Source organism: Ranitomeya variabilis, chromosome 2 (assembly GCF_051348905.1).
Source record: "Ranitomeya variabilis isolate aRanVar5 chromosome 2, aRanVar5.hap1, whole genome shotgun sequence".
NCBI lineage: Eukaryota > Metazoa > Chordata > Amphibia > Anura > Dendrobatidae > Ranitomeya > Ranitomeya variabilis.
The window spans coordinates 84,568,459-84,593,801 of NC_135233.1; the positions used below are offsets into that span (position 1 = coordinate 84,568,459).

General features: G+C 45.1%; 1 protein-coding gene across 1 annotated transcript in view; it reads right to left on the minus strand.

Moving 5' to 3' along the window:
• Positions 1–523: 523 nt before the first annotated feature.
• Positions 524–25,343, minus strand: part of LAMP5 (lysosomal associated membrane protein family member 5) — a 36,642-nt gene continuing 11,822 nt past the window's right edge. The window contains exons 6-7 of the mRNA XM_077282619.1: positions 23,717–23,905; positions 524–2,126 (exon numbers count right to left, since the gene is read on the minus strand). Coding sequence (XP_077138734.1) covers positions 1,945–2,126; positions 23,717–23,905 — 371 coding nt within the window. The 3' untranslated portion in view covers positions 524–1,944. The remainder of the gene's footprint in view (positions 2,127–23,716; positions 23,906–25,343) is intronic.

Sequence of the window (25,343 nt, forward strand, 5' to 3'; positions counted from 1 at the left end):
CTTGCCGGTGTGAGCTGGATTCCAACTTGCGGACAACAAAGCCGTAAATCCATTATGTTCAGAAGAGTGCTGGATCTCCTTTTCTTAGGCTTTATACTATAGTTATGCCCCCATCCATATGTCCTATCAGAGTATATAGAGAGAAAATGTCCTGATGGGACAAATACTTGAACATAATACTACACTGAGGAGATTTACTAAGCTCAATGCACCAGAAGTCTGACATCTTGCTCAGCAAGGGATGTGGCATTGCAGAAAAGGAGCGTGGTTTGATTTCCAACACTGTGTTCTAAAATTATGCCAAAATGAAGCCAACTGATAGACAATGTCAACCTAGACTGGACAGTCTAAATTTGCACCAAGTTTATCATCCAGCAGGAGCCACTGTGATAAATCTGATGCTTTTTAGTTTAATTTTTGAGCGTCTAAAAATTATCTCCCCCATTGTGCTACAAATCCTCTGACATTTATCAAATTTAGCTCTGCTGTATCTGTTCGGAATTTATATCTTCACATAAGCAAATCATTTCCAGCAAATATATTTTTTGAGGAAAACAACCATTTTCTTTTCACAGCAAGGAAGGAGATGCATAGTAGCTAAAGCTGTATTTTACAGTGTGATGTCATAATGTAAAGAATTGCACAATACCAAAGCATGCAGCATGCCCCCAGGGCTCATATGGCCTCATGTATCAAAACTGGTGCAGACATAGTCGAGCACTCGCTTATAACATCTGATTGACTGTGATGTTTCCAGTGCAGAATACAAAATAAAGGCTGATTGCTACAAATATCTGCTCCACTTTTAGTTTGCACTTGTTTTTGATTCTTGTCCGTTTTTTTTTCTTTGCAAAATAATTGTCATAACATTAAATTATCTATTAAAGGGAAACACTTGAAGCCTATCTGTATTAGAAAAGCATTCAACAATTTTTGGTGTTTACAATTGTCCATAAAAACTGTTTGTAAAATGTAATATTATTAATATTATGTAACAATATTTATAGGGTTTCTGACTTAGAATTGGATATTTTCTCAATATCTAACATGCATAGCTTCTGTAGTAGAGTTCCACAACAATGAATGTATCTCGATATATGGCATTGGATATCTGATTGCTTTTCTCATTAGTGCTCATCATTAGGTCCTAATAAAAAGTATTAGAAGGAAACGTACACTTAAACTAGCATGGATTCGACACTGGAAGTTTTAAAGCGGATCTGTCACCATATTTCACTGCACACGCTATTAAATAGATCTATCAGACCTGATGATGCTGGTGTACTTTCTTTGTAAATCCATGTCAGAATGGCTGTGATGATTCTATTGGAAAGTGTCATCACATAGTATTAAAATCTGTATTTTAAAAATGAGTTAGAGCTGGATGAGAATTACATTATAAGATGGATTATCATAGTAACTATGCCTGCCTCATTGGGTCTAAGACATCTATTTAATAATTTAGTGCGTTTGTATTATGAAATTTAATCTGCTTTAAGCCTCATGTACTCATTTTAGACAAAGTACAGGGCCATAATCCAGCACCAATATAAGTATACAAGGCCTTCTTGTACCTCTGCATGCCTCCAATGTAGTGTGCTATTTCTACTGGTTATTATGGAAATATTCCTTAAAATTTTGTTCCTCAGTATTATGATGCTGTAAGGAGGCAGCAAACTGTGGCACATGGAGTGTCTACTGCCCAATAATACAGGGGCACAGGGACACCACATATAGGGTCGAGTATTCACCTTGCCATGTGCATGAGGCTTAAAGCAGATGATTGCTTTCCAGTGCAGTAAAAGTAAACACTACCCGCACATCACAGCTAAATGGGGGGATGTTTGTAGGATACAGCCTGAAGGAAGACAGTGGAATATCAGGAAAGTGCTGCTTGCTTTTCTACCTGATAATCAATGTGCTTTGCATTAATAAGTCATTGGTCTATCCCATGTGCTTATATAGAGATCTGTCTCGTGGAATTTGCACTTGATTGGCTGCTGTCATTTTATGGTGGACGTGATATACTGCCAGGATGATGACAATGGCCAGTCCCAAGATTAGGCCTAAAATTAGAGGTAGGGTCTCTTCCAGTTGTTTTCTCTGATCTGTAAGGCATTTGTACTCTGAAAAAGGCAAAGAAACAAAGTTAAGTAAAATCTTCTATTCTTTACTCTCCCATCAAACGTAAATATCATCAAGAGTTACTGACTAGAGTAAAGGAAAATAGTGAAATTAGGGACTAAAGTAGCTATCTTATGTCAGATATTGGCGGCATATTCCCAGGGGTCAATGTCTGATTGGTGTCAATGGCTTTCCATTCGACCACCTAGACTTGAGATAAAGCTTTCCCAACACTGCTGCCATCTCATTCTACTGCTCAGCCGAGGCTGTAATGGACTAATCTGGAGAACTAGACACTGGTTGCAGATCTTAGCAATATGCCACCGACGTCTGTGATTAGACATTCCCTTGAGAATTAGATAGCTGGTAAGTGGAGTTGAGCAAGAAGTTTTGCAAGACCCTGGTCCAATGGCCACGTTGATAGTCTGTAGCTACTGGACGAAAGCCTTGAGAACCTCATTCTATCTTCTGGAATCCCCACCCCCATTCTGATTAGTAAGCCTGGTGTAAGGTCATTGTTGTGGCGCGATGCACGAATGACGTTGTGCCGGACTTTCGAATCAGAAGGCGCACCATGGAAGCCGGGAGATAGCAGGAGGTTCCCAGGGCTCCACTATGACGGACATGGACTACCAACTTGGCTCCTGGCCTTCATCATGTGAATCATTTTGCTCAATTCTACAGGTAATCTTTTGAGCCTAACATACCAATAAAGTTGCTAAATTCAACTGAGAATGAATGTCAATTGAATTGCTCAGCCAAATGCTACCTCTACCTCAGATCAGCTGAGCATGCATGCTTTATTTTTGGTACGGAGAATGGAGCATGTCACACTCCTCTGGTGATGACTACTCTACAGACTTTTATCTAATCAGTTTGGGAACCTAACGAGTTTACCTCGCAGAAGGTGTGATGACTTTTAAAGGCACATTTGCCACCAATGCATGTGCTATTTTATGTCTACAGCTCCTACAATAAGCCCCCTGTGTACACAATAAAACAGTAGCTCCTGAATTTACACTATTTACTAAGATGTTTCAGTTATCTTTTAGATGCACTAAACCATTACACTGTGTGCAGAATTATTAGGCAGTGCGTGATTGACCATATCATCATTTTTATGCAGATTTTCCAACTCTATGCTGTATAAACTTGAAGGGTTATTGGATGATGCAGATCAGGTGATGTGTATTTGTGTAATGAGGAGGATGAGGCCTAAAGGTACCTTCACACTAAACGATATCGCTAGCGATCCGTGACGTTGCAGCGTCCTGGCTAGCGATATTGTTTAGTTTGACACGCAGCAGCGATCAGGATCCTGCTGTGATATCGCTGGTCGTTGAACAAAGTTCAGAACTTTATTTGGTCGTCAGACCGGCGTGTATCGTCGTGTTTGACACCAAAAGCAACGATACCAGCGATGTTTTACACTGGTAACCAGGGTAAACATCGGGTTACTAAGTGCAGTGTAAAATGTAAAAAAAACAAACAGTACATACTCACCTTCGCGTCCCCCGGCGTCCGCTTCCCACACTGACTGAGCGCCGCAAAGTGAAAGTGAAAGTACAGCACAGCGGTGACGTCGTCGCTCTGCCGTTAGGGCCGGCGCTCAGTCAGTGCAGGAAGCGGACGTCGGGGGACGCGAATGTAAGTATGTACTGTTTGGTTTTTTTACATTTTACGCTGGTAACCAGGGTAAACATCGGGTTACTAAGCGCGGCCCTGCGCTTAGTAACCCGATGTTTACCCTGGTTACCCAGGGACCTCGGCATCGTTGGTCGCTGGAGAGCGGTCTGTGTAACAGCTCTCCAGCGATCAAACAGCGACGCTGCAGCGATCGGCATCGTTGTCGCTATCGCTGCAGCGTCGCTTAATGTGAAGGTACCTTAAGGATACAACAGCCTTTACCAAGCTGTGCAGGATTATTGGTCAGCTTGTTTTCCTCAGGTCAAAGATATTTAGGCGTAATCACAGAGTCATAAAAAATGTTGTGGCTTATAGTCAACAGGGTCACAGACGCAGATTAACTATTAAAGATTTGAGAAGAATCAAACGTGAAGCAACCAGGAAGCCATTATCCTCCAATGCTGTCATATTCCAGAACTGTAACCTCCCTGAGGCCCAGAAGTACAAAGTGTTCAGTGCTCAGAGACACGGCCAAGGTGAGGAGGCTGAAACCCGACCTCCACTGATCAAGACACAGAAGTGGAAATGTCAAGACTGGGCCAAGAAATACCTGAAGATAGATTTTTAAAAGGTTTTATCTACAGACTAGATGGAGGGCGGTAATGTCACAATGGGAGAAGGCATGCGGCGCTGTGGTTCTAATTATCTAATTATCTAATTATCTAATTAATCTAATTATTTTTGTATCAGGGGACTCCTGTGCTTGACGCCTACGCTTTTGTGTATTGTTTTTATCCCAGTGATGCTGTTGCTCTTCAAGAGTCTCATATGCCCTTTGTTGTCTTCGACGTTGTGCCTTTGCTGCTTTCCTTTCATTGTCATTAGCGTACTCTTTAGGAGGAGCCATGTTTGCATTGATATTTGCTTTTTAATGGGGTTTTCCCACGAACGAAAGTTCATTTTAAAAATTGTCTGTGTCTGACCGTGTACTGAACATACCACAGCTCCTGGGCAGGGGAGGAAGCAAAAGACAATTGTTGTGAATTTGGTTTTTGGGCTCCCCCGGTGGTCACTGGTGGTACTGGACTTGTGTGCTTCACTTTCTCTGTTCACCTGTTTCCATCAGGATATGGGAGTATCCTATTTATCCTTGCTGCTCAGTTATTCTAGTGCCGGCCATCAATGTAACCAGAGCCTTTCTGTTGCATGTTCCTGCTTCTAGACTACTATCAGCTAAGTTGGACTCTTAGTCCTAAGTTTGTTTGCATTTTGGTTCCAGTTCACAGTTATGTTATGTTTCTGTAGCTGGAAGCTCTTGTGGGCCGAAATTACCACTCCGGTGTCATGAGTTGACACATGAGTCTTAAAGTAATTTCTGGATGGTATTTTAATAGGGTTTTCAGCTGACCGTGAAGTTCCCTATTGTATCTTCTTACTATCTAGTAAGCGGACCTCGCTTTGCTGAACCTACCTTCATACTGCGTATGTCTTTTCCTCTGAACTCACCGTCAATATATGTGGGGGGCTTCTGTCTCCTTTTTGGGGGAATTTCCCTAGAGGTAAGCCAGGTCTGTTTTTTCCTCTATTAGGGTTAGTTAGTTCTCCGGCTGGCGCTGGGTGTCTAGGGATAAAACGTAGGTACGTCACCCGGCCACTGTTAGTTGTGTGATAGGTTTAGCTCACGGTCAGCTCGAGATTCCATCACCCAAGAGCTAGTCTGTTATTTAAGTTCTCTGACGTTCCCTTGCCATTGGGAACCATGACAGTATGGCCGGCCAAGGGTTAAAACCGTTGGCAGAAGAAAGGAGAGAAAAAGAAGTCTGCAGATTTTTTTTTTTTTTTTTTTCTTCTGAGCTTGCTCTATAGTTTACTCAGTTGCATTTCTGCTCTAATTGCAGCCTTTGCCTCTCTCTCTCCTTCTAATCCTTGAATGGCTCTGATCACACCTGATTAAAATGGATCCTCAGAGTTTGGCTACAGGTTTGAATATTCTTGCTACGAAGGTTCAAAATTTACAGGATTTTGTTATTCATGCTCCTATGTCTGAACCTAGAATTCCTATACCAGAATTTTTCTCCGGGGATAGATCTCGTTTCCTGAATTTCAAATATAATTGTAAATTATTTCTTTCCCTGAGATCTCGCTCCGCTGGAGATCCCGCACGGCAGGTTAGGATAGTAATTTCCTTGCTGCGGGGTGACCCTCAGGATTGGGCATTTGCGTTGGTACCTGGGGATCCTGCGTTGCTCAATGTGGATGCGTTTTTTCTGGCTTTGGGGTTGCTTTATGAGGAACCTAATTTAGAGATTCAGGCTGAAAAAACCTTGATGGCCCTATCTCAAGGGCAAGATGAAGCTGAAATATACTGCCAAAAATTTCGTAAATGGTCTGTGCTTACTCAGTGGAATGAGTGCGCCCTGGCGGCGAATTTCAGAGAGGGTCTCTCTGATGCCATTAAAGATGTTATGGTGGGGTTCCCTGCACCTACAGGTCTGAATGAGTCCATGACAATGGCTATTCAGATTGATCGGCGTTTGCGGGAGCGCAAACCTGTGCACCATTTGGCGGTGTCTTCTGAGAAGGCTCCAGAAAATATGCAATGTGATAGAATTCTGTCCAGAAGCGAACGGCAGAATTTTAGGCGAAAAAATGGGTTGTGCTTCTATTGTGGTGATTCAACTCATGTTATATCAGCATGCTCTAAACGTACAAAAAAGGTTGATAAGTCTATCTCAATTGGCACTTTACAGTCTAAGTTTATTTTGTCTGTGACCTTGATTTGTTCATTATCGTCAATTACCGCGGATGCCTATGTCGACTCTGGCGCCGCTTTGAGTCTCATGGATTGGTCCTTTGCCAGGCGCTGTGGGTTTGATCTAGAGCCTCTGGAAGTTCCTATACCTCTGAAGGGTATTGACTCTACACCATTGGCTAGTAATAAACCACAATACTGGACACAAGTGACTATGCGTATGAATCCAGACCATCAGGAGACGATTCGCTTCCTTGTGTTGTACAATCTACATGATGTTTTGGTGCTCGGATTGCCATGGTTACAATCTCATAACCCAGTTCTTGACTGGAAAGCAATGTCTGTGTTAAGCTGGGGATGTCAGGGGGCTCATGGGGACGTACCTTTGGTTTCCATTTCGTCATCTACTCCCTCTGAGATTCCGGAATTTTTATCTGATTATCGTGATGTTTTTGAGGAGCCTAAGCTTGGTTCACTACCTCCTCACAGAGATTGCGATTGTACCATAGATCTGATTCCGGGCAGTAAATTTCCAAAGGGTCGTTTATTTAATCTATCTGTACCTGAACATGCTGCTATGCGAGAATATATTAAGGAGTCCCTGGAAAAGGGATATATTCGTCCTTCTTCATCTCCCTTAGGAGCCGGTTTTTTCTTTGTATCTAAAAAAGATGGCTCTTTGAGGCCGTGTATTGATTATCGACTCTTGAATAAAATTACAGTCAGATATCAGTATCCTCTGCCACTGCTGACTGATTTGTTTGCTCGAATAAAGGGGGCTAAGTGGTTCTCTAAGATTGATCTCCGTGGGGCGTATAATTTGGTGCGAATTAAGCAGGGGGATGAGTGGAAAACCGCATTTAATACGCCCGAGGGCCATTTTGAGTATTTGGTAATGCCTTTTGGTCTTTCAAATGCCCCTTCAGTCTTTCAGTCCTTTATGCATGACATTTTCCGGGAATATTTGGATAAATTCATGATCGTGTATCTGGATGATGTTTTGATTTTTTCGGATGACTGGGATTCTCATGTCCAACAGGTCAGGAGGGTTTTTCAGGTTTTGCGGGCTAATTCCTTGTGTGTGAAGGGTTCTAAGTGTATTTTTGGGGTTCAAAAGATTTCTTTTTTGGGGTACATTTTTTCCCCCTCTTCCATTGAGATGGATCCTGTCAAGGTTCGGGCTATTTGTGATTGGACGCAACCTTCTTCGCTTAAGAGCCTTCAGAAATTTTTGGGCTTTGCTAATTTTTATCGTCGATTTATAACTGGTTTTTCTGATGTTGCTAAACCTTTGACTGATTTGACCAAAAAGGGTGCTGATGTTGCTGATTGGTCCCCTGCTGCTGTGGAGGCCTTTCGGGAGCTTAAGCGCCGCTTTTCTTCCGCCCCTGTGTTGCGTCAGCCTGATGTTACTCTTCCTTTTCAGGTTGAGGTCGATGCTTCCGAGATTGGAGCTGGGGCGGTCTTGTCGCAGAAAAGTTCCGATTGCTCCGTGATGAGACCTTGTGCGTTCTTTTCTCGAAAGTTTTCGCCCGCCGAGCGAAATTATGATATTGGTAATCGGGAGCTTTTGGCTATGAAGTGGGCTTTTGAGGAGTGGCGTCATTTGCTTGAGGGGGCTAGACATCAGGTGGTGGTATTGACCAATCACAAGAATTTGATTTATCTTGAGTCTGCCAGGCGCCTGAATCCTAGACAGGCGCGCTGGTCATTGTTTTTCTCTCGGTTTAATTTTGTGGTCTCATACTTACCAGGTTCTAAAAATGTGAAGGTGGATGCCCTTTCTAGGAGTTTTGAGCCTGATTTCTCTGGTGATTCTGAACCTACAGGTATCCTTAAGGATGGGGTGATATTATCTGCTGTTTCCCCAGACCTGCGACGGGCTTTGCAGGAGTTTCAGGCGGATAGACCTGATCGTTGCCCGCCTGGTAGACTGTTTGTTCCTGATGATTGGACCAGTAGAGTCATCTCGGAGGTTCATTCTTCTGCGTTGGCAGGTCATCCCGGGATCTTTGGTACCAGGGATTTGGTGGCTAGGTCCTTCTGGTGGCCTTCTCTGTCTCGAGATGTACGAGTTTTTGTGCAGTCTTGTGATGTTTGTGCTCGGGCCAAACCTTGTTGTTCTCGGGCTAGCGGATTGTTGTTATCTTTGCCTATTCCAAAGAGGCCTTGGACTCACATCTCTATGGATTTTATTTCTGATCTCCCTGTTTCTCAGAAAATGTCTGTCATCTGGGTGGTGTGTGACCGTTTTTCAAAGATGGTTCATTTGGTGCCCTTGCCTAAGTTGCCGTCCTCTTCCGAGTTGGTTCCTCTGTTTTTTCAAAATGTGGTTCGCTTGCATGGTATTCCGGAGAATATCGTTTCTGACAGGGGGACCTGTTGTGAATTTGGATTCTGGGCTCCCCCGGTGGCTACTGGTGGAATTGAACTTGTGACATCATCTTCCCTGTTCACCTGTTCTGATTAGATCTGGGTGTCGCTATATAACCTGGCTTCTCTGTTAGATGCTTGCCGGTCATCAATGTTATCAGAAGCCTCTCTGTGCTTGTTCCTGCTCCCAGACATCTACTAGATAAGTTGGACATTCGTCCATGTTTTGTTTTTGTATTTTGGTTCCAGTTCACAGCTGCAGTTTCGTTACTGTGTCTGGAAAGCTCTTGTTGATCAGGAATTGCCACTCTGGTATTATGAGTTAATGCCAGAGTCCTAAAGTAATTTCTGGATGTGTTTTGTTAGGGTTTTCTACTGACCATGAAAGTATGCTTTCTGTCTTCTGCTATCTAGAAAGCGGACCTCAAATTTGCTAAAACTATTTTCCTGCTGCGTTTGTTGTTTCATCTCATATCACCGCCAATATATGTGGGGGGCTTCTGTCTCCTTTTTTTTGGGCATTTCTCTAGAGGTGAGTCAGGTCTTATATTTCCCTCTGCTAGCATTATTTAGTTCTCCGGCCGGCGCTGGGCATATAGGGATAAAAAGTAGGACATGCTACCTGGCTACTTCTAGATGATGCGGTAGGTTTAGTTCATGGTCAGTATAGTTACATCTTCCAAGAGCTTGTTCCTATAGAGGCTTATGCTAGTTCTCTGGCCATGGAGATCATGACAGTTTGACCGGCCCACTAAAGGGTTAAAAATCCTTGGCTGAGAAAGGAGAGAAATAAGAAGTCTGCTGAGAGTTTTTTTTTTTTTTTTTTTTTTCTGTGCTCTTAATTGGATCACTTGCCAGTCTGTCTATGCTGCAGTCTTTCTTTTTTTTTCTCTCTCCTTATAATCTTTGAATGGCTTTGTGTTCACCTGTTAATAATGGATCTTCAGAGTGTAACTGCAGGTTTGAATAATCTCACCACGAAAGTACAAAATTTGCAAGATTTTATTATTCATGCTCCGGTATCTGAGCCGAGAATTCCTTTGCCGGAATTCTTCTCAGGGAATAGATCTAGCTTTCAGAATTTTAGAAATAATTGTAAGCTATTTTTGTCCCTGAAATCTCGTTCTGCTGGAGACCCTGCACAGCAGGTTGGGATTGTGATTTCCTTGCTCCGCGGCGACCCTCAAGACTGGGCTTTTGCATTGGCACCAGGGGATCCTGCGTTGCGCAATGTGGATGCGTTTTTTTTGGCCTTGGGCTTGCTGTATGAGGAACCTCATTTGGAACTTCAGGCAGAAAAAACTTTGATGTCCCTATCGCAGGGGCAAGATGAAGCTGAAATTTACTGCCAAAGATTCCGTAAATGGTCTGTGCTTACTCAGTGGAATGAGTGTGCCTTGGCGGCTACTTTCAGAGAGGGTCTCTCTGATGCCATTAAGGATGTTATGGTGGGGTTCCCTGTGCCTGCGGGTCTGAATGAGTCCATGACAATGGCCATTCAGATCGATAGGCGTCTGCGGGAGCGCAAACCAGTGCACCATCTGGCGGTGTCCACTGAGAAGACGCCAGAAAGCATGCAGTGTGATAGAATTCTGTCCAGAAGCGAGCGGCAGAATTTTAGACGGAAAAATGGGTTGTGTTTCTATTGTGGGGATTCTACTCATGTTATATCAGCATGCTCTAAACGTACTAAAAAGCTTGATAAATCTGTTTCCATTGGCACTTTACAGTCTAAATTTATTTTGTCTGTGACCCTGATTTGCTCTTTGTCATCTATTACTACTGACGCCTATATCGACTCTGGCGCCGCTTTGAGTCTTATGGATTGGTCCTTTGCCAATCGTTGTGGGTATGATTTAGAGCCTTTGGAAACTCTTATTCCTCTGAAGGGGATTGACTCCACCCCATTGGCTAATAATAAACCACAATACTGGACACAAGTGACTATGTGTATTAATCCGGATCACCAGGAGACAATTCGTTTTCTAGTGCTGTATAATCTACATGAGGATTTGGTGCTGGGATTGCCATGGCTGCAGTCTCACAACCCAGTCCTTGACTGGAGAGCTATGTCTGTGTTGAGCTGGGGATGTAAGGGGACTCATGGGGACGTACCTTTGGTGTCCATTTCATCATCTATCCCCTCTGAAATCCCTGAGTTCCTGTCTGACTATCGTGACGTCTTTGAAGAACCCAAGCTTGGTTCACTACCTCCGCACCGTGAGTGCGATTGTGCTATAGATTTAATTCCGGGTAGTAAATACCCAAAGGGTCGTTTATTTAATCTGTCTGTGCCTGAACATACTGCTATGCGAGAATATATAAAGGAGTCCTTGGAAAAGGGACATATTCGTCCATCGTCATCTCCCTTAGGAGCCGGTTTTTTCTTTGTGTCAAAAAAAGACGGCTCTTTGAGACCATGTATTGATTATCGGCTTTTGAATAAAATCACGGTTAAATATCAATACCCATTGCCGTTGCTGACTGATTTGTTTGCTCGCATAAAGGGGGCCAAGTGGTTCTCTAAGATTGATCTCCGTGGGGCGTATAATTTGGTGCGGATCAGGCAGGGGGATGAGTGGAAAACCGCATTTAATACGCCCGAGGGCCACTTTGAGTATTTGGTGATGCCTTTTGGTCTTTCTAATGCCCCTTCAGTCTTCCAGTCCTTTATGCATGATATTTTCCGCGATTTTTTGGATAAATTTATGATAGTGTATCTGGATGATATTCTGATTTTTTCGGATGACTGGGACTCTCATGTCCGGCAAGTTAAGAGGGTTTTTCAGGTTTTGCGGTCTAATTCTCTGTGTGTCAAGGGTTCTAAGTGCGTTTTTGGGGTTCAGAGAATTTCCTTTTTGGGATATATTTTTTCTCCCTCTTCCATTGAGATGGATCCTGTCAAGGTTCAAGCTATTTGTGATTGGACGCAGCCCTCTTCTCTTAAAAGTCTTCAGAAATTTTTGGGCTTTGCCAACTTTTATCGTCGATTTATTTCTGGTTTTTCGGATGTCGTTAAGCCATTGACCGATTTGACTAGACAGGGTGCTGATGTTGCTAATTGGTCCCCTGATGCTGTGGAGGCCTTTCAGGAGCTTAAGCGCTGTTTTTCTTCTGCCCCTGTGTTGCGTCAGCCTGATGTGACTCTTCCTTTTCAGGTTGAGGTCGACGCTTCTGAGATCGGAGCTGGGGCAGTGTTGTCGCAGAAAAGTTCTGACTGCGCCGTGATGAGGCCTTGTGCCTTCTTTTCCCGTAAATTTTCGCCCGCTGAGCGGAATTATGATGTTGGGAATCGGGAGCTTTTGGCCATGAAGTGGGCGTTTGAGGAGTGGCGCCATTGGCTCGAGGGGGCCAGACATCAGGTGGTGGTATTGACTGACCACAAAAATTTGATTTATCTTGAGACCGCCAGGCGCCTGAATCCTAGACAGGCGCGCTGGTCATTATTTTTTTCTCGGTTTAATTTTGTGGTATCGTACCTACCAGGTTCTAAGAATGTTAAGGCGGATGCCCTTTCTAGGAGTTTTGAGCCTGATTCACCTGGCAACTCTGACCCCACAGGTATTCTTAAGGAGGGAGTTATCTTGTCAGCCGTTTCTCCAGACCTGCGGCGGGCCTTGCAGGAGTTTCAGGCGGATAGACCGGATCGTTGTCCGCCTGATAGGCTGTTTGTTCCTGATGATTGGACCAGTAAAGTCATCTCTGAGGTGCATTCTTCTGCGTTGGCAGGTCATCCTGGAATTTTTGGTACCAGGGATTTGGTGGCAAGATCCTTCTGGTGGCCTTCCCTGTCACGAGATGTGCGAGGCTTTGTGCAGTCTTGTGACGTTTGTGCTCGGGCCAAGCCTTGTTGTTCTCGGGCTAGTGGATTATTGTTGCCCTTGCCTATTCCTAAGAGGCCTTGGACACACATCTCGATGGATTTTATTTCAGATCTGCCTGTTTCTCAGAAGATGTCTGTCATCTGGGTGGTGTGTGACCGTTTTTCTAAGATGGTTCATTTGGTTCCCCTGCCCAAATTGCCTTCTTCTTCCGAGTTGGTGCCCCTGTTTTTTCAAAATGTTGTTCGTTTGCATGGTATTCCTGAGAATATCGTTTCTGACAGAGGAACCCAATTTGTGTCTAGATTTTGGCGGGCATTTTGTGCTAGGATGGGCATAGATTTGTCTTTTTCGTCTGCTTTTCACCCTCAGACTAATGGCCAGACCGAGCGGACTAATCAGACCCTGGAGACATATCTGAGGTGTTTTGTGTCTGCTGACCAGGATGATTGGGTTGCTTTTTTGCCATTGGCGGAGTTCGCCCTCAATAATCGGGCCAGCTCTGCCACCTTGGTTTCCCCGTTTTTCTGTAATTCGGGGTTCCATCCTCGATTTTCCTCCGGTCAGATGGAATCCTCGGATTGTCCTGGAGTGGATGCGGTGGTGGAGAGATTGCATCATATCTGGGGGCAGGTGATGGACAATTTAAAGTTGTCCCAGGAGAAGACTCAGCTTTTTGCCAACCGTCACCGTCGTGTTGGTCCTCGGCTTTGTGTTGGAGATTTGGTGTGGTTGTCTTCTCGTTTTGTCCCTATGAGGGTCTCATCTCCTAAGTTTAAGCCTCGGTTCATCGGTCCGTATAAAATATTGGAGATTCTTAACCCTGTTTCCTTCCGTTTGGACCTCCCTGCATCCTTTTCTATTCATAACGTTTTTCATCGGTCGTTATTGCGCAGGTATGAGGCACCGGTTGTGCCTTCCGTTGAGCCTCCTGCTCCGGTGTTGGTTGAGGGTGAGTTGGAGTACGTTGTGGAAAAAATCCTAGACTCCCGTGTTTCCAGACGGAGACTCCAGTATCTGGTCAAGTGGAAGGGATATGGCCAGGAGGATAATTCTTGGGTCACTGCATCTGATGTTCATGCCTCTGATCTGGTTCGTGCCTTTCATAGGGCCCATCCTGATCGCCCTGGTGGTTCTGGTGAGGGTTCGGTGCCCCCTCCTTGAGGGGGGGGGTACTGTTGTGAATTTGGATTCTGGGCTCCCCCGGTGGCTACTGGTGGAATTGAACTTGTGACATCATCTTCCCTGTTCACCTGTTCTGATTAGATCTGGGTGTCGCTATATAACCTGGCTTCTCTGTTAGATGCTTGCCGGTCATCAATGTTATCAGAAGCCTCTCTGTGCTTGTTCCTGCTCCCAGACATCTACTAGATAAGTTGGACATTCGTCCATGTTTTGTTTTTGTATTTTGGTTCCAGTTCACAGCTGCAGTTTCGTTACTGTGTCTGGAAAGCTCTTGTTGATCAGGAATTGCCACTCTGGTATTATGAGTTAATGCCAGAGTCCTAAAGTAATTTCTGGATGTGTTTTGTTAGGGTTTTCTACTGACCATGAAAGTATGCTTTCTGTCTTCTGCTATCTAGAAAGCGGACCTCAAATTTGCTAAAACTATTTTCCTGCTGCGTTTGTTGTTTCATCTCATATCACCGCCAATATATGTGGGGGGCTTCTGTCTCCTTTTTTTTGGGCATTTCTCTAGAGGTGAGTCAGGTCTTATATTTCCCTCTGCTAGCATTATTTAGTTCTCCGGCCGGCGCTGGGCATATAGGGATAAAAAGTAGGACATGCTACCTGGCTACTTCTAGATGATGCGGTAGGTTTAGTTCATGGTCAGTATAGTTACATCTTCCAAGAGCTTGTTCCTATAGAGGCTTATGCTAGTTCTCTGGCCATGGAGATCATGACAGGGACCCAGTTCGTGTCTAGATTTTGGCGGGCGTTCTGTGCTAGGATGGGCATTGATTTGTCTTTTTCGTCTGCGTTCCATCCTCAGACTAATGGCCAGACTGAGCGAACTAATCAGACCTTGGAGACTTATTTGAGGTGTTTTGTGTCTGCGGATCAGGATGACTGGGTTGCCTTTTTGCCGTTGGCGGAGTTTGCCCTCAATAATCGGGCTAGTTCTGTCACTTTGGTTTCTCCTTTCTTTTGCAATTCGGGGTTTCATCCTCGCTTTTCTTCTGGTCAGGTGGAGTCTTCGGATTGTCCTGGAGTGGATACTGTGGTGGATAGGTTGCATCGGATTTGGGGACAGGTGGTGGACAATTTGGAGTTGTCCCAGGAGAAGACTCGGCATTTTGCTAACCGCCGTCGTCGTGTTGGTCCTCGTCTTCATGTTGGGGACTTGGTGTGGTTGTCTTCTCGTTTTGTCCCTATGAGGGTTTCTTCTCCTAAGTTTAAGCCTCGGTTCATCGGCCCGTATAAGATTTTGGAGATTCTTAACCCTGTGTCCTTTCGATTGGACCTCCCGGCATCTTTTTCTATCCATAATGTCTTTCATCGGTCATTATTGCACAGGTATGAGGTACCGGTTGTGCCTTCCGTTGAGCCTCCCGCTCCGGTGTTGGTTGAGGGTGAATTGGAGTACGTTGTGGAGAAGATCTTGGACTCCCGTGTTTCCAGACGGAAACTCCAGTATCTGGTCAAGTGGAAGGGCTACGGTCAGGAGGATAATTCTTGGGTGACAGCCTCTGATGTTCATGCCTCTGATTTGGTCCGTGCCTTTCATAGGGCTCATCCTGATCGCCCTGGTGGTTCTTGTGAGGGTTCGGTGCCCCCTCCTTGAGGGGGGGGTACTGTTGTGAATTTGGTTTTTGGGCTCCCCCGGTGGTCACTGGTGGTACTGGACTTGTGTGCTTCACTTTCTCTGTTCACCTGTTTCCATCAGGATATGGGAGTATCCTATTTAGCCTTGCTGCTCAGTTATTCTAGTGCCGGCCATCAATGTAACCAGAGCCTTTCTGTTGCATGTTCCTGCTTCTAGACTACTATCAGCTAAGTTGGACTCTTAGTCCTAAGTTTGTTTGCATTTTTGTTCCAGTTCACAGTTATGTTATGTTTCTGTAGCTGGAAGCTCTTGTGGGCCGAAATTACCACTCCGGTGTCATGAGTTGACACATGAGTCTTAAAGTAATTTCTGGATGGTATTTTAATAGGGTTTTCAGCTGACCGTGAAGTTCCCTATTGTATCTTCTTACTATCTAGTAAGCGGACCTCGCTTTGCTGAACCTACCTTCATACTGCGTATGTCTTTTCCTCTGAACTCACCGTCAATATATGTGGGGGGCTTCTGTCTCCTTTTTGGGGGAATTTCCCTAGAGGTAAGCCAGGTCTGTTTTTTCCTCTATTAGGGTTAGTTAGTTCTCCGGCTGGCGCTGGGCGTCTAGGGATAAAACGTAGGTACGTCACCCGGCCTGTTGTGAATTTGGATTCTGGGCTCCCCCGGTGGCCGCTTGTGGAATTGGACTTGTCATCCTCTTTCCTGTTTCACCTGATTCCATCAGTAGTGGGTGTCGCTATTTAAGCTCATTTCTCTGGTGGTTTCTTGCCGGTCAACAATGTTATCTGATGCCTCTCAGTGCTTGTTCCTGCTTCTAGACTACTACTAGATAAGTTGGACTTTTGTCCATGTTTTGTTTTGCCTATTTGTTCCAGTTCACAGCTGAAGTTTTGTTACTGTGTCTGGAAAGCTCTCGTTGATCAGGGATTGCTACTCTGGCGTTATGAGTTAATGCCAGAGTTTAAGGTAATCTCTGGATGGTGTTTTGTTAGTGTTTTTCTGCTGACCATGAAAGTATACTATCTGTCTTCTGCTATCTAGTAAGCGGACCTCAAATTTGCTAAGACTATTTTCCTGCTGCGTTTGTTGTTTCATCTAAACTCACCGTCATTATATGTGGGGGGCTACTGTCTTCTTTGGAATATTTCTCTAGAGGTGAGCCAGGTCTTATATTTCCCTCTGCTAGCTATTTAGGTCTTAGGCCAGAGCTGGGCATCTAGCGTTAAATAGGAAATGCTACCTGGCTATTTCTAGTTGCGCGGCAGGCTTAGTTCATGGTCAGTATAGTTCCATCTTCCGAGAGCTTGTCCCTCTATAGGCTTGCTATGATCTCTGCCTGCAGAGATCATGACAGTTTGACCGGCCCCTAAAGTGTTAAAGACCCAGGTTGAGAAAGGAGAGGTATAAGAAGTCTGCTGAAATTTTTTTTTTTTTTTTTTTTTTCCTCCAGTCTGCCTTGCTGCAGTCTTTTCTCTCTCTCTCCTCCTAATCTCTGTATGCTCTGTGTGCACCTGACAATAATGGATCTCCAGAGTGTAACTGCGGGTTTGAATAATCTCATCACGAAAGTACAAAATTTACAAGATTTTGTGGTACATGCTCCGGTATCTGAGCCGAGAATTCCTTTGCCGGAGTTCTTCACAGGGAATAGAGCTAGCTTCCAGAATTTCCGAAATAATTGTAAGCTTTATTTGTCCCTGAAGTCTCGTTCAGCTGGAGACCCTGCTCAGCAGGTTAGGATTGTGATTTCCTTGCTCAGGGGTGACCCTCAAGATTGGGCCTTCTCATTGCCAGCAGGGGATCCTGCGTTACGCGATGTGGATGCGTTTTTTCTGGCCTTGGGCTTGCTTTATGAGGAACCTCATTTGGAACTTCAGGCAGAAAAAACTTTGATGGCACTATCTCAGGGGCAAGACGAAGCTGAAGTTTTCTGCCAAAAATTCCGTAAATGGTCTGTGCTTACTCAGTGGAATGAGTGCGCCTTGGCGGCAACTTTCAGAGAAGGTCTCTCTGATGCCGTTAAGGATGTTATGGTGGGGTTCCCTTTGCCTGCAGGTCTGAATGAGTCCATGACAATGGCTATTCAGATTGATAGGCGTCTGCGGGAGCGCAAACCGGTGCACCATCTGGCGGTGTCTATGGAAAAGACGCCAGAAAGTATGCAGTGTGATAGAATTCTGTCCAGGAGCGAGCGACAGAATTTTAGACGGAAGAATGGATTGTGTTTCTATTGTGGGGATTCTACTCATGTTATATCAGCATGCTCTAGGCGTACAAAGAAGCTTGATAAGTCTGTTTCCATTAGCACCATTCAGTCTAAGTTTATTTTGTCTGTAACCCTGATTTGCTCTTTGTCATCCATTGCCACGGACGCCTATGTTGACTCTGGCGCCGCTCTGAGTCTTATGGATTGGTCCTTTGCCAATCGTTGTGGTTTTGATTTAGAGCCTTTGGAGACTCTTATTCCTCTGAAGGGGATTGACTCCACCCCATTGGCTAATAATAAACCACAATACTGGACACAAGTAACCATGCGTATCAATCCGGATCACCAGGAGATTATTCGTTTCCTGGTGCTGTATAATTTACATGACGATTTGGTACTGGGATTGCCATGGTTGCAGTCTCACAACCCAGTCTTGGACTGGAGAGCAATGTCTGTGTTGAGCTGGGGATGTAAGGGTATTCATGGGGACGTACCTTTGGTTTCTATTTCGTCGTCCATTCCCTCTGAAGTCCCTGAGTTCCTCTCTGATTATCAAGACGTCTTTGACGAACCCAAGCTTGGGTCGTTACCTCCGCACCGTGAGTGCGATTGTGCCATAGATTTGATACCGGGTTGTAAATATCCAAAGGGTCGTTTGTTTAATTTGTCTGTGCCGGAACATGCTGCTATGCGGGAATATATAAAGGAGTCTTTGGAAAAGGGACATATTCGTCCATCTTCTTCTCCCTTGGGAGCTGGGTTTTTCTTTGTCTCAAAAAAAGACGGCTCTTTGAGACCATGTATTGATTATCGGCTTCTGAATAAGATCACTGTTAAGTATCAATACCCATTGCCATTGCTTACTGATTTGTTTGCTCGTATAGAGGGTGCTAAGTGGTTCTCTAAAATTGATCTTCGTGGGGCGTATAATTTGGTGCGGATCAGGCAGGGGGATGAGTGGAAGACCGCATTTAATACGCCCGAGGGCCACTTTGAGTATTTGGTCATGCCTTTTGGTCTTTCTAATGCCCCTTCAGTTTTCCAGTCTTTTATGCATGATATTTTCCGCGATTTTCTGGATAAATTTATGATAATATATCTGGATGATATTCTGATTTTTTCTGATGACTGGGACTCTCATGTCCAGCAGGTCAGGAGAGTTTTTCAGGTTCTGCGGTCTAATTCTTTATGTGTGAAGGGGTCTAAGTGCGTTTTTGGGGTCCAGAAAATTTCCTTTTTGGGGTATATTTTTTCTCCCTCTTCCATTGAGATGGATCCCGTCAAGGTGCAAGCTATTTGTGACTGGACTCAGCCCTCCTCTCTTAAGGGTCTTCAGAGATTTTTGGGCTTTGCCAACTTTTACCGCCGATTTATTGCTGGTTTTTCGGATGTCGTTAAACCACTGACTGATTTGACCAAACAAGGCGCTGATGTTGCTAATTGGTCCCCTCATGCTGTAGAGGCCTTTCAGGAGCTTAAGCGCCGTTTTGCCTCTGCCCCTGTGTTGCGTCAGCCTGATGTGAATCTGCCTTTTCAGGTTGAGGTTGACGCTTCGGAGATCGGAGCTGGGGCAGTGTTGTCGCAGAAAGGTTCCGACTGCTCCGTCATTAGGCCTTGTGCCTTCTTTTCTCGCAAATTTTCGCCCGCAGAGCGGAATTATGATGTTGGGAATCGGGAGCTTTTGGCCATGAAGTGGGCGTTTGAGGAGTGGCGCCATTGGCTCGAGGGGGCTAGACATCAGGTGGTGGTATTGACTGACCACAAAAATTTGATTTATCTTGAGACTGCCAGACGCCTGAATCCTAGACAGGCGCGCTGGTCTTTATTTTTTTCTCGCTTTAATTTTGTGGTGTCATACCTACCGGGTTCTAAGAATGTTAAGGCAGATGCCCTTTCTAGGAGTTTTGACCCGGACTCTCCTGGTAATTCTGAACCCACAGGTATCCTTAGGGAGGGAGTAATTTTGTCGGCCGTTTCTCCTGATCTGCGGCGGTCCTTGCAAGAGTTTCAGGCGGATAGACCGGATCGTTGTCCGCCTGATAGACTGTTTGTTCCGGATGATTGGACCAGCAGAGTCATCTCTGAGGTACATTCTTCTGCATTGGCAGGTCATCCCGGAATTTTTGGTACCAGGGATTTGGTGGCAAGATCCTTCTGGTGGCCTTCTCTGTCACGAGATGTGCGAGTCTTTGTGCAGTCATGTGACGTTTGTGCTCGGGCCAAGTCTTGTAGTTCTCGGGCTAGCGGACTGCTGTTGCCCTTGCCTATTCCTAAGAGGCCTTGGACACACATCTCGATGGATTTTATTTCAGATCTGCCTGTTTCCCAGAAGATGTCTGTCATCTGGGTGGTCTGTGACCGTTTCTCTAAAATGGTCCATTTGGTTCCTCTGCCCAAGTTGCCTTCTTCTTCTGAGTTGGTTCCTCTGTTTTTTCAGAATGTTGTCCGATTGCACGGTATTCCTGAGAATATTGTTTCTGACAGAGGTACCCAATTTGTGTCTAGATTTTGGCGGGCATTCTGTGCTAGGATGGGCATAGATTTGTCTTTTTCGTCTGCTTTTCACCCTCAGACTAATGGCCAGACCGAGCGGACTAATCAGACCCTTGAGACATATCTGAGGTGTTTTGTCTCTGCTGACCAGGATGATTGGGTTGCTTTTTTGCCATTGGCAGAGTTCGCCCTCAATAATCGGGCCAGTTCTTCCACCTTGGTGTCCCCGTTTTTCTGTAATTCGGGGTTTCACCCTCGATTTTCCTCCGGTCAGGTGGAATCCTCGGATTGTCCTGGAGTGGATGCGGTGGTAGAGAGATTGCATCACATTTGGGGGCAGGTTATGGACAATTTGAAGTTGTCCCAGGAGAAGACTCAGCGTTTTGCCAACCGTCATCGTCGTGTTGGTTCTCGGCTTTGTGTTGGAGATTTAGTGTGGTTGTCTTCTCGTTTTGTCCCTATGAGGGTCTCTTCTCCTAAGTTTAAACCTCGGTTTATCGGCCCTTATAGAATATTGGAGATTCTTAATCCTGTTTCTTTCCGTTTGGACCTCCCTGCGTCCTTTTCCATTCATAACGTTTTTCATCGGTCGTTATTGCGCAGGTATGAGGTACCTGTTGTACCTTCAGTTGAGCCTCCTGCTCCGGTGTTGGTTGAGGGTGAGTTGGAGTACGTTGTGGAGAAAATTTTGGACTCTCGTGTTTCCAGACGGAAACTCCAGTATCTGGTCAACTGGAAGGGTTACGGCCAGGAGGATAATTCTTGGGTCAATGCATCTGATGTTCATGCTTCTGATCTTGTTCGTGCCTTCCATAGGGCTCATCCTGGTCGCCCTGGTGGATCTGGTGAGGGTTCGGTGCCCCCTCCTTGAGGGGGGGGTACTGTTGTGAATTTGGATTCTGGGCTCCCCCGGTGGCCGCTTGTGGAATTGGACTTGTCATCCTCTTTCCTGTTTCACCTGATTCCATCAGTAGTGGGTGTCGCTATTTAAGCTCATTTCTCTGGTGGTTTCTTGCCGGTCAACAATGTTATCTGATGCCTCTCAGTGCTTGTTCCTGCTTCTAGACTACTACTAGATAAGTTGGACTTTTGTCCATGTTTTGTTTTGCCTATTTGTTCCAGTTCACAGCTGAAGTTTTGTTACTGTGTCTGGAAAGCTCTCGTTGATCAGGGATTGCTACTCTGGCGTTATGAGTTAATGGCAGAGTTTAAGGTAATCTCTGGATGGTGTTTTGTTAGTGTTTTTCTGCTGACCATGAAAGTATACTATCTGTCTTCTGCTATCTAGTAAGCGGACCTCAAATTTGCTAAGACTATTTTCCTGCTGCGTTTGTTGTTTCATCTAAACTCACCGTCATTATATGTGGGGGGCTACTGTCTTCTTTGGAATATTTCTCTAGAGGTGAGCCAGGTCTTATATTTCCCTCTGCTAGCTATTTAGGTCTTAGGCCAGAGCTGGGCATCTAGCGTTAAATAGGAAATGCTACCTGGCTATTTCTAGTTGCGCGGCAGGCTTAGTTCATGGTCAGTATAGTTCCATCTTCCGAGAGCTTGTCCCTCTATAGGCTTGCTATGATCTCTGCCTGCAGAGATCATGACACCGGCCACTGTTAGTTGTGTGATAGGTTTAGCTCACGGTCAGCTCGAGATTCCATCACCCAAGAGCTAGTCTGTTATTTAAGTTCTCTGACGTTCCCTTGCCATTGGGAACCATGACAGACAATACTGACATTACAGTAGGAGATCGCAGAGGATATATTTTGTGAGGTAAAATATTTTTAAAAAACAGTCAGTGAAATATTTAACCTCACAAAATGAATCCTCTGTGAGCCCCTTCTGTAATGTCAGTATTGTCTTTTGCCTCCTCCCCTGCCCAGGAGATGTGGTATGCTCCGTACACGGTCAGACACAGACAATTTTTAAAATGAACTTTCGTTTGTGAGAAAACCCCTTTAATGTGTCCACCTTCCTCTGCCTGTAGACTCATTGCGCACCTGCCGCCGGGATCAGCTGAATGATTCACTGCACCTGCGCATAATTCACGAAGGCGCAGTAAATCAGACCACCATCATCTTTTTGCAGACAGATAGCGGCGGTCACATTAAAACTGCACATGCGCTCCTCCTGTACAAAGATGGTGGCAGTCAGTGAATCATTCGGCTGATCCCGGCGGTGGCGTGTTCGCGACGGTGTTCCGCTGGTGGTACCGCGCAAGAGGCTGCGTGAGTGTGTGAGAGTGAGTGAGTGTGTGAGTGTGTGATTGTGTGAGTGTGTGTGGTGCGTACGGCGTATAGAGTGTTTGTGTGGTGCAACGGTGTTCCGCTGGTGGTACCGCGCAATAGATTAGTACCAGCAGCAGTTTTCATATTGGGACACACATCACTTTGGTGTCCCAATATGGCGGACGGTGAACTTTCTCTGCTTGGAATTCTGGGATACGGTGACATCTGGACAGAACAGGATATGAAAACATTACAAGGCAATTATATAAATAGATGAGATGAGATTGATGCTTGATGGACCAGATGGATGGGCCTGTGTCTGGATCAGTGATGGGCACAGATTGGGCACAGACCTCCACTTCGACTCAGACACCAGCAAGGTGGAGGTTGGGTACTGCTATGGGCAGGTATTTATAAAGATGAGCTACTTGGACCTTTTGGGGTTGAAGATGGACTCAAAATCGACTTCCAAACCTACCACCAGTTTTTAGAAGAAAGTTTCTTCAAGCAATGATACAGAAAAGTCTGCATCTTTCAAGAAGATCAAGATTTTTATGCAGGACAATGCTCCATCGCAGCATCGAAGTCTCCACCTCTAGACTGCCAGTAAAGGGCTTATAGGGAACCTATCATATCCTATTTTCCTATTGAATTACAGTTTAATAGCAAAAAAGGAGGTGACAGGTTCCCTTTAAAGTTAAGATGGGAAAATTTACATTTTTCATTTAGTTGCATTATAATTCTGCACGCTAATTATAGTAGCCCAATAATTCCGCACACAGATATTCTCCTAAAAAAGACAAATTCTCACTTTTACATTCTGAAATATTTAGGTTTTTTAACCTATTGGATTGACCTATAGCACTGTATTTGTTCAATCAAAAAATTAATAATCAAAAAGACAAATTACCTAATAATTGTACACATAGTGTAAAAAGTATACACCCTTTACACTTTGTTGGATACATACAACCAGTATGATATATTGTATATTGTATTGTACATGGTCTTGCCGTTAGTGACTACTTTCAAAATTTCTGCTCCAAAGGTTTGTTCTGGCTCTCAAGAAGAAATAACTTTGTAATTAGCCTAATTTTTCGATTTCGGGTGAATTTTCTTTTATTTAGTGCTTCAAAATATGCATTACAGATACCAGAAACCCAATTATGAGATACTTAAACCATTGGTTAAATCTATCTGAAACTGTTCATTCACAGTCAATGGAAACGACAACGTCCCAATTTACCCAATCATGTTGTAAAGCCAAGTTCTTGTGCACAAATAATTATCACACAAACCCTAAAAGTAAAAATGATTTACCTTCACTGTAGACAAAGTCACTCTTAATATCAAATGGCTGAAGGTGGACTTCAGAGAGGTACAAGACCACAGTCTTCTTCTGGTCAGTGGAGGTCAGGCTGACTTTCTCAGGGGCTTCACATTCATATGACATTCCCAGTGGTGTGACCATGAGAGACAGGTGATGGCGGCTGGCAGTGTGCTTCCCAGCTAAGAGGAATACAAGGTTATCAGTAGGTATATATTGGCAAACCAGAAATAAAACTGAATGTACAGGAATTGGCCCCATGCATAAAAGCTGTTCCAAGAAATTGGAGTGATAGGAAAATTGAGACTGTAGCGAGGGCTACCAATATGCATGTTACAGGGGTCACCTGCTTAGACAGGTGTATAAGGGTATCGATACGGTATGTGTCTATTATCTAGTCACTCTATATGACTGGGCGCTATCAGGATTTACATGGATAGTGGGTGGTCATGTGACCACAAGTATATGATTTGCATATTTCCAGCCACATTCCGACTAGACGTGTCCTGCCTCACTCAATACACTTGCATTTAGCGATGGCATGCACGTCTAGTTGGCATGTGAGCGCTTGTATGCAAATTGCATTGTCTGCCTGTGAGATGGAGGCAGAAGCTGAGAGGAACCTGCAGATGTGTCAGGTATAACCACGCACAGCTCTGCAGCGAGATCAGGAGAGCAGAGAGCGGCCATCACACATCACACTGGTAACTCCCCTTCATGTAAAATAATCTCTGGAGGCAGAGTTATCCTCCAGGCACCATCCGCCCCAGAGCCTGGAAAAGTATAAAGTGATAAAAGATGATTTATCAACAACAAGGCATCTAATATGAGGCACACAGACAGGCCTATTTTCAGCAGTCTATAACCTGTCCATGCCATTATAATGTTTTTTGTTTTTAATTTTGACCTGGTCTAAATGCTGCTGTTCTTCTGAGTCTGGAATGATTTATTGCTGAGATACGGTTCCCTCCTTCCTTCTATATCTATAATATAACGCTGGGAACGTCACTCTGTCCGAAGCCTTTATAGACTGCGCAAGCGCCGGCGCAGTCTGGACCCCACAGAGCGACGCTCCCAGGAGATCGCGGTATGCGTAAGCGCTGAACGCACACCGCGATCTCCAACAGAGAAACAGGGACGAGCCAGGAGGCGGAGGGAGAAAATCTGTCCTCCTGGTGCCGGAAAAGGCGCCTGCGCAGTCCGCGCTTTCCGGCGCCATTTTCTTGAAGACACACTGCAATGTGTCTTCAAGAAAATGGCGCCGGAAAGCGCGGACTGCGCAGGCACCGATTCCGGGAGCAGGGGGATATTCATGGCCCGGAATGGCGTCGGTGGAACGGGACAGGTAAGTATACTCACCCTCCGCAAGTAACAAATTGCTGTGCCATGAGGCTGTGGCACTTCATGCCACAGCTATTTGTTACTTACGCCACTTACGTCCACAGCCACCGCACCCAGCACAGCCACGCACAGCCGCCGCACCCAGCACAGCCGCCGCACCGAGCACAGCCGCCGCACCGAGCACAGCCGCCGCACCCAGCACAGCCACGCACAGCCGCCCACAGCAACGCACAGCCGCCCACAGCCACACACAGCCGCCCACAGCCGCCGCACCCAGTA